At 40.6% G+C, this 16,633-nt stretch overlaps 1 protein-coding gene across 1 annotated transcript; it reads left to right on the forward strand.

The window, feature by feature from the left end:
• The first annotated feature begins 676 nt into the window (after positions 1–676).
• On the forward strand, positions 677–11,697 carry LOC132839504 (B-cell receptor CD22-like). Its single transcript, XM_060860518.1, has 10 exons — positions 677–706; positions 3,474–3,542; positions 3,671–4,006; positions 7,583–7,834; positions 8,595–8,852; positions 8,943–9,191; positions 9,321–9,399; positions 9,484–9,529; positions 9,644–9,757; positions 10,011–11,697. The coding sequence occupies exons 2-10, from the start codon at positions 3,485–3,487 to the stop codon at positions 10,026–10,028; spliced, it is 1,410 nt and encodes a 469-aa protein (XP_060716501.1). The 5' UTR covers positions 677–706; positions 3,474–3,484; the 3' UTR covers positions 10,029–11,697.
• The last annotated feature ends 4,936 nt before the right edge of the window (positions 11,698–16,633 follow it).

Genomic DNA, 16,633 nt, shown 5'->3' on the forward strand with positions numbered 1-16,633 from the left:
ATTTCTCGTCTGTGACTCTTAGAGTGCTACTCATGTTTGTTCCTCAATTTTATATATGGTTATATGGTTGCAGTTAACTCCATGAAGCTGCCAAGCTGTGATTACATACGAATTTTCGACATCTTATCAATTCTATTATAGCAGAATACATGAACATAAGAAAAAGGAAAGCAATTCAGAGTTCTCCTGAACTTCTGAAAATAAAACTTAATGCATTATAATTTTCCTTTCTCCCCCCATACCCCCACCCCCCGTCAATGTGAGATGTATGGTCAATGTGAAGACCATCAATACTGACCTACAGGACCATTTAACACTAACACTTCCTTTCAAAATGAATGTTAAAAAGCACAGGAAGACACATTATAATATCTATACAAAATGTTAGATAGTATAAAATTGGCAACGTCAAGAAGAAGACAAAAATGTTCATTCTTATTTAAAATAAAAAAATTTACAGGTGCACACTACATGTGTGTTGTGGTTTGGGGTGAAGATGTTGGTGGTGTGTCTCACTTCCTACTTTTTCTCAGAAAACTCTGTCATCATGATATTTTTTAAATATTTATTTAGAGAGCCTTAGGACGATTTCTTCAGCTACAACAGGAAACAATGACATATGTGCTACATATGACACCAGCAACACATCTTAACCACACTCTCAGTTGGCAGTTTGCTTGTGAGATAAAAATATCAAGTTGAAACGGTAAGAAAATATTTTTTATTTAACTTTTTAAGCTACTAAATTCACTCATTTATATAATGTCTACATTTCCTACAGTGAAGCTCAAAGTCATTTCTTTTACTAACTTTCCTGTATGTAGTGATTTTTTTTTTTTTTAAATTTTAAAAATTGTACTGCTCACTCAGTGCAGGGAAAATAGAGATCATATTAATACTGCGATAAATTATGCATGAGATATTGCGGCATTGTTTTTTACACAATAACAAAGTCTGATTAAAACCAAAAGATTAGATGTTAAACTATTTATTAATTTGTAGAATTAATATATTAATTGTACATTAACACATTATGCACACACACACACACACACACACACACACACACACTATTACTCCGTTGCACAAGTTGTTCTAGACAGTTTTGGTATTTAACCCAGTTACCACCCGAGGATTAATACATTTTTATGATTCTGATTCTGTATTTTCCAACCAGCTATGAGCTGAATAATTGCCATAAAAGTAAATTATTTACCATATGTGGTCATTTGATGCATTGAATATTCATGTAATTGAGTGTAGCTATGCATGGCCAGAGTAGTTGTAGAGGTTTTATCATCTAAGTACACATCTTTTTTTAAACAGGTGTGATAAACACCAGTGTTGTAGTTTGTATGGACAATTTTTACACACAAAATTAAAACCATTCTTTTATAAACTTTAATAAATGAGACTCCTGGTACGAGCAAATGAGAATGTCTTATCTGACAACCCGGTCTCACGGCAGTTTGTCACATACGTTACGAAATGTAATCTATTTGATTCGTGTTTGCGGAGACGGAGCTCCCTTTTTTTAACGTTTTAAAAAGCACGGACTTTCGATCTAATGTATTTCAATAGGAAGCATCTTTCGTGTCTGCACCACGTTTTTCTTTTCTATCTATTTGGTGTGTCAAATCGGACAGTAAACTAAGTGTTCAAATTACTGTAGTATTTAGTTTACTGTCCGATTTGATACACCAAATAGATGGAAAAACTACTTTACTCAGAAAAGTGTCCGTGCTTTTTGACACGTTAAAAAACACGAATCAAATAGATTACATTTCGTGACCTATGTGACCAGGGCCGGTCCTGCGCATAGGCAGAATAGGCAAATGCTAAGGGCGCCGCCCACCACTAGGGGCGCCCGTGCGCCCAAATTATTATTTATATATATATATATATATATATATATATATATATATATATATATATATATATATATATATTTATTTATTAATATATATGTATATATTTTATTACCTGAGAAGTATTTTATTTATATATTTATTATATATATTTTATTGCTGTAAGAAAGGCAAGGAAAGCAAGGTCTCTGTAATATAGTTTTTTTTATATAGTTTGTGTGTGTTTCCAAAATATTTTCAAAATAAAGAAAAACAGGACAAAGCTGTGCAGTTTGTTTCTGTGTAAGTTTATGAACAAAATGATCGGAACACAATTGTCTGTGATTCCAGGGGCACCAGGTGAAATCTTGCCTAGGGCAGCAAATTGGCCAGGGCCGGCCCTGTATGTGACAAACTGCTGTGAGACTGGGTTGTATCTGCTGACTATACAGTTATGGCAATGGAAGGCCATTGGGGTCATTTTTTGGTGCAGTGGTGATTTAGTGTGGAAAGCCATCGTGGTCTTATGGTGTTACTGCAGTGATGCTATGCCAAAATACGCATGTACCCACAAATTCCCATGTTTCATACAGCTAAAGTATCACTTTTATGAAATTGAAGTTTGGTGTCTTGTATCTTCTGCTTTGTCAGCTTGTAATCCAGCCCTTTTGACAAAAACAAAATAAATAAGTATACCTCAGTGTGTAATCACATATCAGCTTTCACTTAAATCTCTGCAGATTTAGTATATATTAAGATTTTAATTATGTTTAAAGTTCTGTTTTTTTATTAGTTATTATTACTTATAATTTAGTTAATTACATGCTTTTAAATTTCCCAGCAAGAGAATAAGTAAACCATACAAATTTATAATTAATTTTAAATGTAAGATTTATAATTATGGTTATCCTGCTTTGGGCTTGTTATTAGAATTGTAGTCACAGTACCTGCTGTGTTTAAAATATTGTCTACACTTCACAGTATGCTTTGTGCCAGTGGACACACATTAACACATTTGCCCACAAGCCACTCCCCCAACCCTGTCAATGACCAGTATGAAATGAAAAACATTCTGGAGACATCCCTCTTGTCTCTTTCCAGTTTAAAAGAACTTCTCAGAGCAAAAAACAGCATGCAGTGACATTATTGACTTCAACAAAACCAAACACAGACAATAATACTTAATACTTGTAAATACATGTAAATATTACATGTTCAATTAAATTCATGAAATTAAATAAATGCAGAGAACAAATTCTGAGTATGGGTCACCATACTTAGCCGTATGTCACGCCACTTTCACTTTTCACTTTCACTAAATGTTATTTCTATAACACTTTTAACAGTGGATATTGTCTCAATGCAGCTCTACAGAACATATGAAATACAGAACAAAAAGATTAATATTAGACTTGTATTTAAAATCTATTTGTATTTATCCCTAACGAACAAACCTGAGGTGACTGGCAAAGGAAAAATCCTCTTAGATGGTATGAGGAAAAAACCTTGAGAGGAGAAAACTCAAAACTGAACCCACACTCATCTGGGTGATAATTAATTTTTACAACTACATTGATAACATTTATACTGAGGACTTTTTTCCTCAATTTATTTAATTTTATATAGAATCGTTAGCAATGCTGACCTTCAAAATGGTGCTGCCACTTTGCCTGATCTTTCTCCTGATGATCTCAGGTGAGTCCCCCATTTATGTCTTTCTTTACACCCAGAGGAGAAAATTGAAGCTGTGAGTGAACTGAGTGTTTGATGGGGTTCAGGATAATGATCTCTAATCACCTCTTTTATGTATCATGTTTCAGCAGCTCTTGGGAATGAAGGGAGTGTGAAATACAGCCAACTTAGTCTCTGTGCTTTAAACGGATCTACAGTGATTATGAACGTCACTTACACACACCCACCAGGTGTTACAGTGACACAGAGGTTTTGGGTAATTAACCCAGTTCAGGATGTAGAGCCAACTGATCTGTATAATGAACCAGGTTACTCAGGCAGAGTGATGTATTTAACAGATGTACAGAATCACTTCCCCCTCAGTCTGAGTGATGTGAAGAAAACAGATGAACAGATGTACTTCTTCAGAATGGAAACAGACAAAGAAAGATACCAGGGTTTTCCTGGAGTTACACTCAGTGTTACAGGTAAATAAAACCATCTTATTTTTTACATAGAGCTGGCCCAAAAAGTCAGGATCAGGATCCTTAAGTCACATTTTCAGTCTTAACATTTTTTTATATAATTTGAAATTTTGACTTAACTAGAAAACATATCAAAACAAAATGTTATTAATTTTAAAGAAATATGCTTTCTCAAGCTCACTTTTTAATCAACACAATTAACATAAAATTAGATTATGTTGAAGGCAAAGAATTTACTTAAAGCACAAAGGAAACACTAAATCATGATACAAAAAACTAAAGCAAAAACCAGCATTATGAATACACAAACACCACTCTTAGTACATTGTCAGTAACAGAAACTAAACAAAGACACAATGAAACAAAGGAGCTTAAATAAGTTGAATAATGACATAACACAAAACATGTGAGCATGGAAAACAGCGTAAATGGGAAACACAACAGAAGAAGTCTTCAAATATACATACGTGGTTGCCCTCTGGTAGTCTGGTGAAGCATTGTCTAAAGTAGCCATGACAGAAGTATGTGGACGCTCAAAAGTGCAGAACTTCTTGACCATGTCTGGGCCTTAAATCAGCCAGTTCCTTACTGTAAATTGTGTTTTATTTTCCTCCACTTAATCTTTAAACTTTAAGCTGGTCCCAAGCAGGTAAATATACAGTATGTAATTACCTAATTTTGTTATTACCTATTTTTAAGTGTCACTAGCTGAATAACACAAGGTGCAGTTCATCATATTAACTATGGATTAACTGTAACAACCAGAATATTGGTTCAAAAGTTGAATTCTAATGTAGTGAAATCCATATGTTTTTAGTGTAGCTTCATTGTTCAGGTACTTCACAGGGCAACTGTATGTCACTCAGGTTATAATTTCTCTTTACACACAGGAGTGTCAGAGTTTTACAACAGAATAATGCAGATCTCTAACATGCTTTTACCGAAAAAAGGTTTCAGAGGTTTGTACCTGATTATTGAGAGTCCCTGAAACCTTCATACTGCTGCATGTCAAGGTTTTTCTGTCAAAGTACAAACTGTTTTCTCTGATTGAACTTATCATTAAGGGGCTGGTTAAAAGTGACTATTCTCCAAAGTTGAGAAGGTTAAAAACCCTGAAAATATTACTGAAAGGAGCTCATTAGATAGAAAACTACACCAGGTTTCGTATGTAACCAAGTTCCCTGAGAAGGGAACTAGATTCTGAATCAGGGCTGATGCTATGGGAATGCATCTTTAAGGAAGTTGTGTCTGAAGCTCTGTGTGCATGCACCAATTTAATGGTTCGGGAAGGACAAGTAACAAAACGATTACACGCCAGCAAGTCCATATAATAATCAGGGACTGATTCCTTGGGCTCAAAGCGGACTTCCAGCAGCCCCTCCAGAACCACAGAGAGGTCCCAGGAAGGAAGGTGCGATCTGCAGGAAGGTCTCAGCTGCCTGACCTCGTGCAAAAAGCAAGAGACAGAGGATGCCTACCCAAGGAGGCCCCGAGTACAAGTTCATGGTTTGCAGCGATAGCGGCCACGTACACCTTTAAAGTAGACGGGGACAGGCCTTGAGAAAAGCAAGACTGCAGGAACTCCAGCAATGTACCGACTGTGCAGTGAACTGGATCCTTACAGTGTTCATCACACCAGAGGCATAAAAGCCTCCACTTCAGAGCATACAGCTTCCTAGTGGAGGAAGCCCTAGTATTCAGTAGAGTCTCTGTCACCTCAGATGAGAGGCCTGAATGTAGAAACTGGTCCCCCTCAGAGTCCAGACCCAGAGCTTCCACATCTTGGAGTGAGGGTGAAGGATTGCCTCCTAAGAGAGGAGATGCTTCCTGACAGGAAAACCTCATAGAATGCTGTCTAGAAGGGAGACTAGGTTTGTGAACCAAATTCTAGCAAGCCAACAAGAAGCAAATGGGAGAAGGTTAACTTGGTCGTGGCACACTCTGGCTCGGACTTGTGGGACCCACGTCCGTACCAAGGCATCCAAGCTCAGTGGGGCCGGATGTGACAGGGAAAACCACAGTGGGCAGTGGGTCAACTCCTTGGAGGCAAACAGATCCTCTTCCCCCTGGTCAAAAATCTGCCAAATTGAACGGGGGCGTGAAAGCAGACTGCCCTGATGATTGATATAGGACACCACAGCAGGTGTGGGAGAAAGTTTTTCAATGCTATAAACTTGGCCCGCATCTCCAGGCAATTTATGTGCTATGAGAGATAAGGGCCCTTCCATAGACCCTGGGCAGGGTGGCCAGAGATAAGGGCCACTTTGCCCCCAAAAGCAAACATGAGGAACTTCATGTGCTATGGCAATATGAGTTTGTGAAAATAAGTGTCTTTGAAATCTATCATCACAAACCAGTCCTCGGACCTTATCTGGGACACAATAACCTTGAGGGTGAGCATCTTGATCTTGTAAGTCTTCAGAGTACAGTTCAGAGCCCACAGGTCCAAAATCGAACGCAGCCCCCCGTCCTTCTTGGGAATAACACTTCTTGAATGGAAGCGTAGGCTTCCTCCAAGCATCTATTCAATCCCAGACATCGCCCCATACCCCTATAATGACTGAAAAGTCAGACATGGTCAGAAAAAAAAATGCGCTGAAAAGGATTTCCCCAATACATGGACACATTGGCATGGAGGTCTGGGAAAAATGGCAACTGCCTGTGTGGAGGTGGCCTGCAGCATGAAGTCAGAAAGCTTAGAAGAAACGACACTCATGCCCCTTTTCCACCAAAAAGAACTGGGTGCTGGTTCAGAGCTAGCACTGGTGCTGGTTCAAAGTTGGTTCCACTGGTAAACCTTCTAAGAACCGGTTTGCCTTTCCACCGGCTAAAGAGCCATCACAGAGCCGAGTCTGACGTCACTGTATACGTGTCACGTGTCCCAGCAACTTTAGCGCAGCAGCGGCAAACACAAACACATCAACAATAGCGGATGTTGCTTTACTGTTAATGCTCATGGCTTTGTGAACCTACATTAACACCCAAACGGAGCGAATCCAACGTGTACGTGCAGCTCCATGTAATCTGTAAAAATGGAGGTTGTAACCGAGAAAGTACATAACGTTATTTTTCATTAACACAGAAAAAAGTTAGCCTTAGCATGTAGCTACTTACTATCATGTGTGCTTAAAGTAAAAAAGTATTAAACATTACTATACTTAAGCTACATTATCAAATGCGCTAACAGTAGCCCTGCCCACAGCCCCTGACACAAGCGGTTCTTAAGTCTAGACCAGCAACGTTTTGGTGCTAATTAAGAAGCACTTTTCCTGGTTCAGAGCCGGTGCTTTGGCGGTCAAAACAGAAAGAACCGGTTCTAAATTAGGCTCTGGCTCCGAACCAGCACTCGAACTGCCTCGGTGGAAAAGGGGCATTACAGTACTTCTTCTTCAGGCCAATCTAAATTTAGACACACCAAAACCGAGCAATCTGTGTCAGGGGAGAGGGCAAAAGAAAGGGAAAAAAAGGAGTTTCGAGTTTCCTGGAAAGGGAACCACTTTGAGAGCAGAGTTCTAGAAGTAGACGCTCTACTGGCTTTAGGACGGCTTTCATGATTTAATGCTTCTCTTCTTGTTTAAGATCTTGATCTTCAGATCGCTCCTGCAGAAGTGACAGAAGGACAATCAGTCGTTCTGACCTGTAAAACCACCTGCAATCTGACTGATCCAACATTCATCTGGTACAAAAACAACAGAAATTTAACCACAAATACCAACAAGAGCAATGAAGTCCGTCTGCAGTCGGTCAGCCGTGAATATGCAGGCAGTTATAGCTGTGCTGTAAGAGGATATGAACATCTCCACTCTCCTGATCAAACCCTCAGAGTCAGATGTGAGCTTTATTTACCTTCTTATATATACTTTAATACCTGATAGTTAATAAAGGAAAACAAAGTATTGGAGTAAGTAAAGAAAACACAAAATGACCTTGACTATGACATACATAGCTTGAAGCCTGAGATCAGATGACAGTCCATAGATTTGATATAAAAACGTTATCATAATATTTTATAAAAAACTTGTAGAGTCCATGCCAACTTGTGTGCAAACTGTCATTAAAGCAAAAGGGAGAAGACCCAAATACTCTTATATTTAAATACATATTTAAAATTCTATTTGTTTTTAATATTAATACTTACAATAAAAATTGTTGTATTATGGTTTTTTGAATTAACTGAATCTATTAATTAATTCTGGAAGGAATGTCATATTTGTGTTTTGGTGGTAAATTCACTGGTCATTTCTTTATTTCTTCTGTAAAATACTTATAGAATTGAGCAGGAACTCAACCTGTGTGATTTGCATCTTGAAGGAGTTTTAGTTTTAATTCTAAGAATTTCAGAAAAGTAAACAAAAACTCTATTGAATCCCATTCTGACACCAAAGGAAAGAAACACAGCCATTTACACAAATGTGTCCCTGATTTATCTCAATAAAAAGATTCAAATAAAATATAGAGCCAAATGTAATAATAAAAAAGGGCAGAAAAAATATAGTTATAAACTGCATTCAATTATTGATGAAAGACAGAAAAAAAATCATTAATTATGACCATGAACTGCTTTCCTCTCTCTGGTCATGGAACTCTCTAGATCATCCAAAGAAAGTCTCAGTGTCCATCAGTCCCTCTGGTGAGATAGTGGAGGACAGTTCAGTGACTCTGACCTGCAGCAGTGATGCTAACCCACCTGTACAGAGCTATGACTGGTTTAAGGGGAAGACTCTCATAGGAAAGGGAAAGACCTACAACATCTCCAAGATCAGCTCTGAGGACAGTGGAGAGTACAAGTGCAAGTGCAGTAATGAAGTCGGACATCAGTACTCTTACAGTGTGACTCTGAATGTTCTGTGTAAGTTAAAGCTGAAGATTTTCTCACAGACAGTTAGAGATAAAACTTTTAAAGATTTACTTTAAAGTGTTATCATCCTGTTCATTTTAGATCCTCCAAAGAACGTCTCAGTGTCCATCAGTCCCTCTGGTGAGATAATGGAGGACAGTTCAGTGACTCTGACCTGTAGCAGTGATGCTAACCCACCTGTACAGAACTACACCTGGTTTAAGGTGAAAAAATCATCGCCTGTAGGATCTGGACAGAGTTACAGAGCTGTACAGAGTGGACAGTATTACTGTGAGGCTCAGAATAAACACGGCTCTGAGAGATCAGCTGCAGTGTCTGTCACTATTAATGGTGAGGGTGATGATTTTTCATTGCGGTGTGATCACTGATCTGTTCTACATAATGTGCTGTGGGTGAGATTTTGAATAAAATCTGTGTTTGGGTGTGTGTGTGTGTGTGTCTGTGTGTTTGTACAAGCAGTTACTGTGATTGTGTATGTGTCTGTTGGACTCGGACTTTTTGGGCTTGCAACTTTTCTCTCTGCACTTTTCTGGCTGAGGTGAGAATATTTGTGCTCATAAATTTATCACTAATGACTCTGAAGATGCTGATGGTGGGTAAATATTTGTCTTTGTGTGAGCAGAAGCAAGAGACAGAAGAAGAAGAAGGCAGATAAAGGTGACAATCAGGTAAGTTATTCCAGAAATGTCCATCAGGTGGCTGCTTTGTTCATAATAATACTGGCTGCTTACTGTAAATCTTCAGTAGAACCTGCTCATGTTCTCCACTCCTCCTCCCTGTAGAACACTGGGTCGAGTCCTAAAGACAACATTTACCAAAATCTCGAGATGTCACAGATTTCTCATCCCAGTACTCCTGCTGACATGCCCACATCCTCTGACTATGAGAATATTGCAGTGAGTTTGAGCATTTTGATACCAAAACCATCACTAGATTAAATACTAATTTGATAATAAATGTTTTATACGATGTGCTACAATAAACAGCTGTAACTTCAACAGTAATTTGATATTAATTTATTAATCAGTACAATTAATGATCATATATCAGAGTGTGTGTGGTGATGACAGATGTAAATAAATGTTGGTAAAATGCTTTAACACATTTCTGATGTTTCTGATTTTTTTTTTTTCAATTTTTTGCTTTCAGCTGTTTAGAAACATCTAAGAAACAATGAATCCTGACACAGATAATGAATAGAGAGCTCGTCACTGAAATGGGAAACTCAGCAACAATATAACTGACGTTACGGGAAGAATTATTACGGAAGCAGTGTCTGAAGCTCTGTATGAAATCACTCCAATCTATTGGCTAAGGAGATCATGTACACATGATCATGTAAGCACAGCGTGACAAGCAAGACCATATAAGGGCATGTAAATCACATAACTCCAGCTTCTTTGACTTTAGGAAGCGCTCTGTGTCTATTGGTGTCAGTTGTCACTCGAGTAGTCTGAGACAAGTACAAAAGAAGATATATAAAAATAGGGTCTTCTCTTCTTTATCGTGGCATGTGCTCACCTCTCGAGCCAATTGCGTGCATTGTGAGAGATTCCTCTTCACAATTTTTACTTGGCTGCATTCCAAGTCCCAGACCTCCACATGCTGCACTCAATGGCACTTTTGCAGGCATACCAAGCTCATGTTTTAAAGGTGCTCATCTGTGGTGAATTGCTCACCAACGAGGTCTGAACTCCTCCAAGCCACATAATTTAACACACAAAGCAGACGGTCCACGTTATCGTATGACAATATGCGAAAAATATACAAATATATTTCACAGCTGCATTGGTTGCCACAGAGAAGCAATCTGATGGTTCTTCCCTTGCTGCAGTGATGGGCTAGGGCTAACATGCGCTAGCTTTGTAGCCAGAGTCCCCCATGTAAAATCTGAAGGAAAAGAAAGGAACCCTACGCCCGAGTAGTAGGGTTTCTAGGGATGTCCGCTTTCACGACCTCTGGCACAGACATCTCTAGGTGTGTGGCAGCACTGGTATTGTCATTCACACAGCATCAGCCATGAAGCAGCACATAGTTCCCTTGAAAAGGAATTATACTATGGATATGTAACCCAGATCCCTGAGAAGGGAGCGAAGCGCTCTGTTGCTTTCCACACTCTGGGCATCCATTCATGCTTCCTTTAGACTAGAAGAAGCTGGAGTAATGTGACGCAAAAGCCCTCATATAGTCTTGCTGGTGTGCTCCGCTTCATCACATGACCTCTTTAGCCAATAGATTAGCATGATTTCTGCTTCTGCAAGAAGTGTTCCAATAGCGTCGGCCATGATACAGCGTCTCGTTCCCTTCTCAGGTACCCAAAATATAAACTGCTGTAGTTTCCACTTTATGTCAGTATATTTTAACCTGAACTGAAGTCCTGAATGTGCATTTTCATCAGAGAATGTGTATTTAGTAAGAACAAAATGTCTGTGTGTGTGCTGTTAATTACTGATTATTATTTTCTCATAAAAGCATGTCCCCATGTATTTTATTCCCCTTACACTGATTTATGAAAGTGAATTTTTAACAATCAGTTAGTCAGCTAAGTTTATTGATCATGAATATATAATGTATCGTGTGCTCGCCTCACACCTCCAGGGTCGGGGTTCGATTCCCACCACCACCTTGTGTGTGTGGAGTTTGCATGTTCTCCCCGTGCCTCGAGGGTTTCCTCCGGGTACTCTGGTTTCCTCCCCCGGTCCAAAGACATGCATGGTAGGTTGATTGGCATCTCTGGAAAATTGTCCGTAATGTGTGATTGCGTGAGTGTGTGTGCCCTGCGATGGGTTGGCACTCCGCCAGGGTGTATCCTGCCTTGATGCCCAATGACGCCTGAGATAGGCACAGGCTCCCCGTGACACGAGGTAGTTTGGATAAAGCGGTAGAAAATGAGTGAGTGAGTGAGTGAGTACTCTGTGTGAATTCTGTAACCACATGATTGTTATTGTGAATAAAGGACAAACTTCTGCTGCAACATACGTCTTGTTTATTCACACTTTCTTTCAGGATTTCTGCTCGGAACGTCTCTGCCGGAACATTAGGGGGCGTTCTGGCAGTGTGTCTGGTAATGTAATTCACCTGGTTGTAATTGGTTTAATTATTATGTGTATTTATTTCCTCTGCATTGCGGTTAGCTTCGCAGTGTCCTCAGTTTTTGTTGGGTTCTGTGTTTCGGAAAAAAAATCTCTGATTTTATTTTGTTATCCCTGCATTTGGGTCTTTTTATCTGTGAAGACACCCCCGTGTTCTGACAGAAATTAAATACACATAATAATTAAATCAATTACAACCAGGTGAGTATTACAAGACATGTGACAGAAAACACACTGACAGAACGCCCCCTATTGTTCCGCAGTGAAACCTTCTGCTTCTGAGGATGGTGAGGTTTGAATCTCAGAATTCAAAGACAAGAAAATGGGTATATATAAATATATAAGTCCTATATAAAGATTCCTTTTTTTCTTTCAAAAAGACTACATATTTTATATATAATTTTTAGTTTGTTTACATATCTTTCAGATTTTAGCATTAGGTTTACTTGCTAGTTTTGCTGTTAATTTTTGACTATTTTGTGTTTTCTGCTCATTTTGAATCTGATTTACAATATTCACTGTAATATACAGTACGTGTGTAGTGTATATCATGTTTACACTGTGCATTAATTTAATTCAATTTATTTGTGTAGCGCTTAAACAATTCACATTGTCTCAAAGCAGCTTCACATAAGTATAGAAACAATAAAAAGTTTAAAGTTCAGTATTAAGTTAGTATATATAAGTTATTTTACACAGTGTCTTTAAATGAGGCCATTCATTCGAAGTGTTTATAATAAACTATGTAAATAAATATTGTTCTTTTACTTCATCATGTGGTGTACTGTATAATAGTGTTAATAGTCCTGTACAGTCATAGTGGTTCTCCTGCTGTGACTCCTTTGTCCTGAAGGAGGAGCTGTTGAGTTCATTTCTCTCAGTCACGTGGATAGAACTGTTTTATACACATGTAATCTGTCTAAACTTTTATTTTATAAAACACCCTTTTATTAGTAAATAAAAATCTGTTGTCAGAAATGATGGATCTGTTATGTCATTTTACAATATAGCAATATAAAGTGTTATATAAATTCATTTTAACACTTATTATATTTAATATTACAGTATTGTATCATGTATTATATCATTATTTTCAGAAATGCAGTACTGTAGTATTATATTCCGTATTACAGTATCATATTAAGCATTACACAATTATAATTACAGTATATTATACACTAGCATAATACTACAGTAGTATAATACTCAGTATTCTAATATAGTAAAGTATTGTGTTTGGCTGTTTTTTATTCTTTTCCCTCTTATTCTGTTCTGTGCCCCAGAATGCTTCGTTCCTCTATGATCTATTTTTTATCATTTGACTATGACTTATGTCGGTTCCATTAAATAATTCTTTTAATAGATTTCAAATGCTAAAGTTGTTTCCTTTCATTATTTGTAACAAATAAGCTTTTCATTATGTATGACATTCTTTACTAAATATTCTTTTTTTCTAAATGATCTGGCACGATGGCGCCCCCGTGTGCCGCCCCAAAGTACTGCATATACTGCATAACCCATTTTGCGCCCCTGAGTGGAGGATCTGCCCCTCTAACTACTTGATCTGGTTCCAAGCTACATCTATCCATCCATCCATCCATCTTCTACCACTTATCTGGGGCCGGGTCGCGGGGGCAGCAGTCTGAGCAGGGACACCCAGACTTCCCTCTCCCCAGACACTTCCTCCAGCTCCTCCGGGGGAATACCGAGGCGTTCCCAGGCCAGCCGAGAGACATAGTCCCTCCAGCGTGTCCTAGGTCTTCCCCGGGGCCTCCTCCCGGTTGGACATGCCCAGAACACCTCCCCCGGGAGGCGTCCAGGAGACATCCGGAACAGATGCCCGAGCCACCTCAGCTGACTCCTCTCGATGTGGAGGAGCAGCGGCTCTACTCTGAGCTCCTCCCGAGTGACCGAGCTCCTCACCCTATCTCTAAGGGAGCGCCCAGCCACCCTGCGGAGGAAACTCATTTCGGCCGCCTGTATCCGGGATCTTGTCCTTTCGGTCATGACCCAAAGCTCATGACCATAGGTGAGGGTAGGAACGTAGATCGACTGGTAAACAGAGAGCTTCGCGTTGCGGCTCAGCTCTTTCTTCACCACAACAGACCGGTATATCGACCGCATCACTGCAGAAGATACACCGATCCGCCTGTCGATCTCCCGCTCAATCCTTCCCTCACTCGTGAGCAAGACCCCAAGATACTTAAACTCCTCCACTTGAGGCAGGAGCTTTCCACCAACCTGAAGGGGGCAAGCCACCCTTTTCCGGCTGAGAACCATGGCCTCGGACTTGGAGGTGCTGATTCTCATCCCCGCCGCTTCACACTCGGCTGCAAACCGTCCCAGTGCACGCTGAAGGTCCTGATTTGAAGAAGCCAACAGGACAACATCATCTGCAAAAAGCAGGGACGAAATCCCGTGGTCGAATGCCTTCGAATGCCTTCTCCAGATCCACAAAGCACATGTGGACTGGTTGGGCAAACTCCCATGAACCCTCCAGCAACCTGGTGAGGGTATAGAGATGGTCCAGTGTTCCACGACCGGGACGAAACCTAGGGTTTACCCCCAGTGAACGAGAGGGTCGTTTCCCTGCGCGTTCGGGTCAGGGAGAGGTCTCTCACTGTTATTTGTGCTTACGGGCCAAATGGCAGTGTAGAGTACCCGACCTTCTTGGCGTCTCTGGGAGGGGTGCTGGAAAGTGCTCCGACTGGGGACTCAGTCGTTCTACTGGGGGACTTCAACGCCCACGTGGGCAGCGACAGTGACACCTGGAGGGGCGTGATTGGGAGGAACGGCCCCCCCGACCTGAACACGAGTTGTGTTCTGTTGTTGGACTTCTGTGCTAGTCATAGTTTGTCCATAACGAACACCATGTTCAAGCATAAGGGTGTCCATCAGTACACATGGCATCAGGACACCCTAGGTCGGAAGTCGATGATCAACTTTGTGGTTGTTTCATCTGACCTCTGGCCGTATGTCTTGGACACTCGGGTAAAGAGAGGGGCGGAGCTGTCAACTGATCACCACCTGGTGGTGAGTTGGATCCGATGGCCGGGGAGGAAGTTGGACAGACTTGGCAGACCCAAACGTACTGTGAGGGTCCGCTGGGAACGTTTGGCAGAGTCTCCGGTCAGAGAGATCTTCAACTCCCACCTCCGGCAGAACTTCAACCAGATCCTGAGGGAGGTTGGAGACATTGAGTCCGAGTGGATCATGTTCTCCACCTCTATTGTCGACGCAGCCACGCGGAGCTGTGGCCGTAAGGTCTCCGGTGCCTGTCGTGGCGGCAATCCCCGAACCCGGTGGTGGACCCCGGAAGTAAGGGATGCCGTCAAGCTGAAGAAGGAGTCCTATCAAGCCTGGTTGGCTCGGGGGACTCCGGAGGCAGCTGATAGGTACCGGAGGGCCAAGCGAGCTTCAGCCCGGGTGGTTGCAGAGGCAAAAACTCGGGTCTGGGAGGCCATGGAGAAGGACTATCGGTTGGCCTCGAAGAAATTCTGGCAAACTGTCCGGCACCTCAGGAGGGGGAAGCAGTGCCCTGCTCACACTGTTTACAGTGGGAGTGGGAATCTGCTGACTTCGACTGGGGACATTCTTGGACGGTGGAAGGAGTACTTTGAGGATCTCCTCAACCCCACCGACATGTCTTCCACTGAGGAAGCAGAGGCAGAGGGCTCAGTTGATGACTCGTCGATCCCCCAAGCTGAGGTCACTGAGGTGGTTGAGAAGCTCCTCAGACTGGGGTGGTGGTCCCTCTGTTTAAGAAGGGGGACCGGAGGGTGTGTTCCAACTACAGGGGGATCACACTCCTCAGCCTCCCCGGAAAAGTCTATGCCAGGGTACTGGAGAGGAGAATTCGGCCGATAGTCGAACCTCGGATTCAGGAGGAACAATGCGGGTTTCGTCCCGGTCGTGGTTCCAAGCTACAGAAGAGATAAAACAAATAGATTATACAGCACACTTCTGGTGATGGGCTGCTTGATTCCAGGTAGATTTTTATCAGATAAATGGTGGAGTTGCAGTTAGTGTGCAGATTTAATCACTGTGTTTAATCAGAGTGCAATGTGTGATGACTGATGTAGTAAATGTTAATGTTAGTAAAGTGCTGTGCTTCAACACACTATTTTATTTTCAGACTTTGAAGAACATGAATTTGAAGAATTAAATGACACAGAATGATGAATAAAAGATCACTGAAGTGGAGAATCTCAGTAACATCAACTTACAGGCATTTAAAACCGATTTAATCATTTTATATCAGTGTGAAGTAATTTTCTGTGGGCAGGAAATTAGGAATAAGTGTGTGTATGTGTGTGTGTGTGTGTGTGTGTGTTGATGTAATTATATTGACGTACGTGACACATGTTTTCGGATTGCGTAGTAAACCCTTCCACAATCCCACTAAGGGATGTGTCCTAGTTTGCACGAGTTAGTTTTGAAAACACAAGATCAACTATCAGAGTTGGTCTAACCTTGAACACAGGTGTCCTTCGAAGTCAACAAAGGATCCTCTTCAAGTTCTTTTATCTAATCTATTGTTTGAATCTTTAAATGAAGAAGTCAGACTTAGACCTTTTTGTCTTTCAGGATCCTCACAATGGGAGGCCTTGTTTTTATTAAAAGCAATGTAATACAGATAAATGTGTGTAATATATGTAAAGTAAAATAAAAAGAAAATTA

Source organism: Tachysurus vachellii, chromosome 24 (assembly GCF_030014155.1).
Source record: "Tachysurus vachellii isolate PV-2020 chromosome 24, HZAU_Pvac_v1, whole genome shotgun sequence".
Classification (NCBI taxonomy): domain Eukaryota; kingdom Metazoa; phylum Chordata; class Actinopteri; order Siluriformes; family Bagridae; genus Tachysurus; species Tachysurus vachellii.

Bases quoted from the DNA above. Each gene is read 5' to 3' on its own strand.
- LOC132839504 (XM_060860518.1), top strand. From the start codon at position 3,485: ATGCTGACCTTCAAAATGGTGCTGCCACTTTGCCTGATCTTTCTCCTG. The intron at 9,400-9,483 runs GTGAGAATATTT...TTGTGTGAGCAG, and splicing joins TCTGCACTTTTCTGGCTGAG to AAGCAAGAGACAGAAGAAGA. The intron at 9,530-9,643 runs GTAAGTTATTCC...TCCTCCCTGTAG, and splicing joins CAGATAAAGGTGACAATCAG to AACACTGGGTCGAGTCCTAA.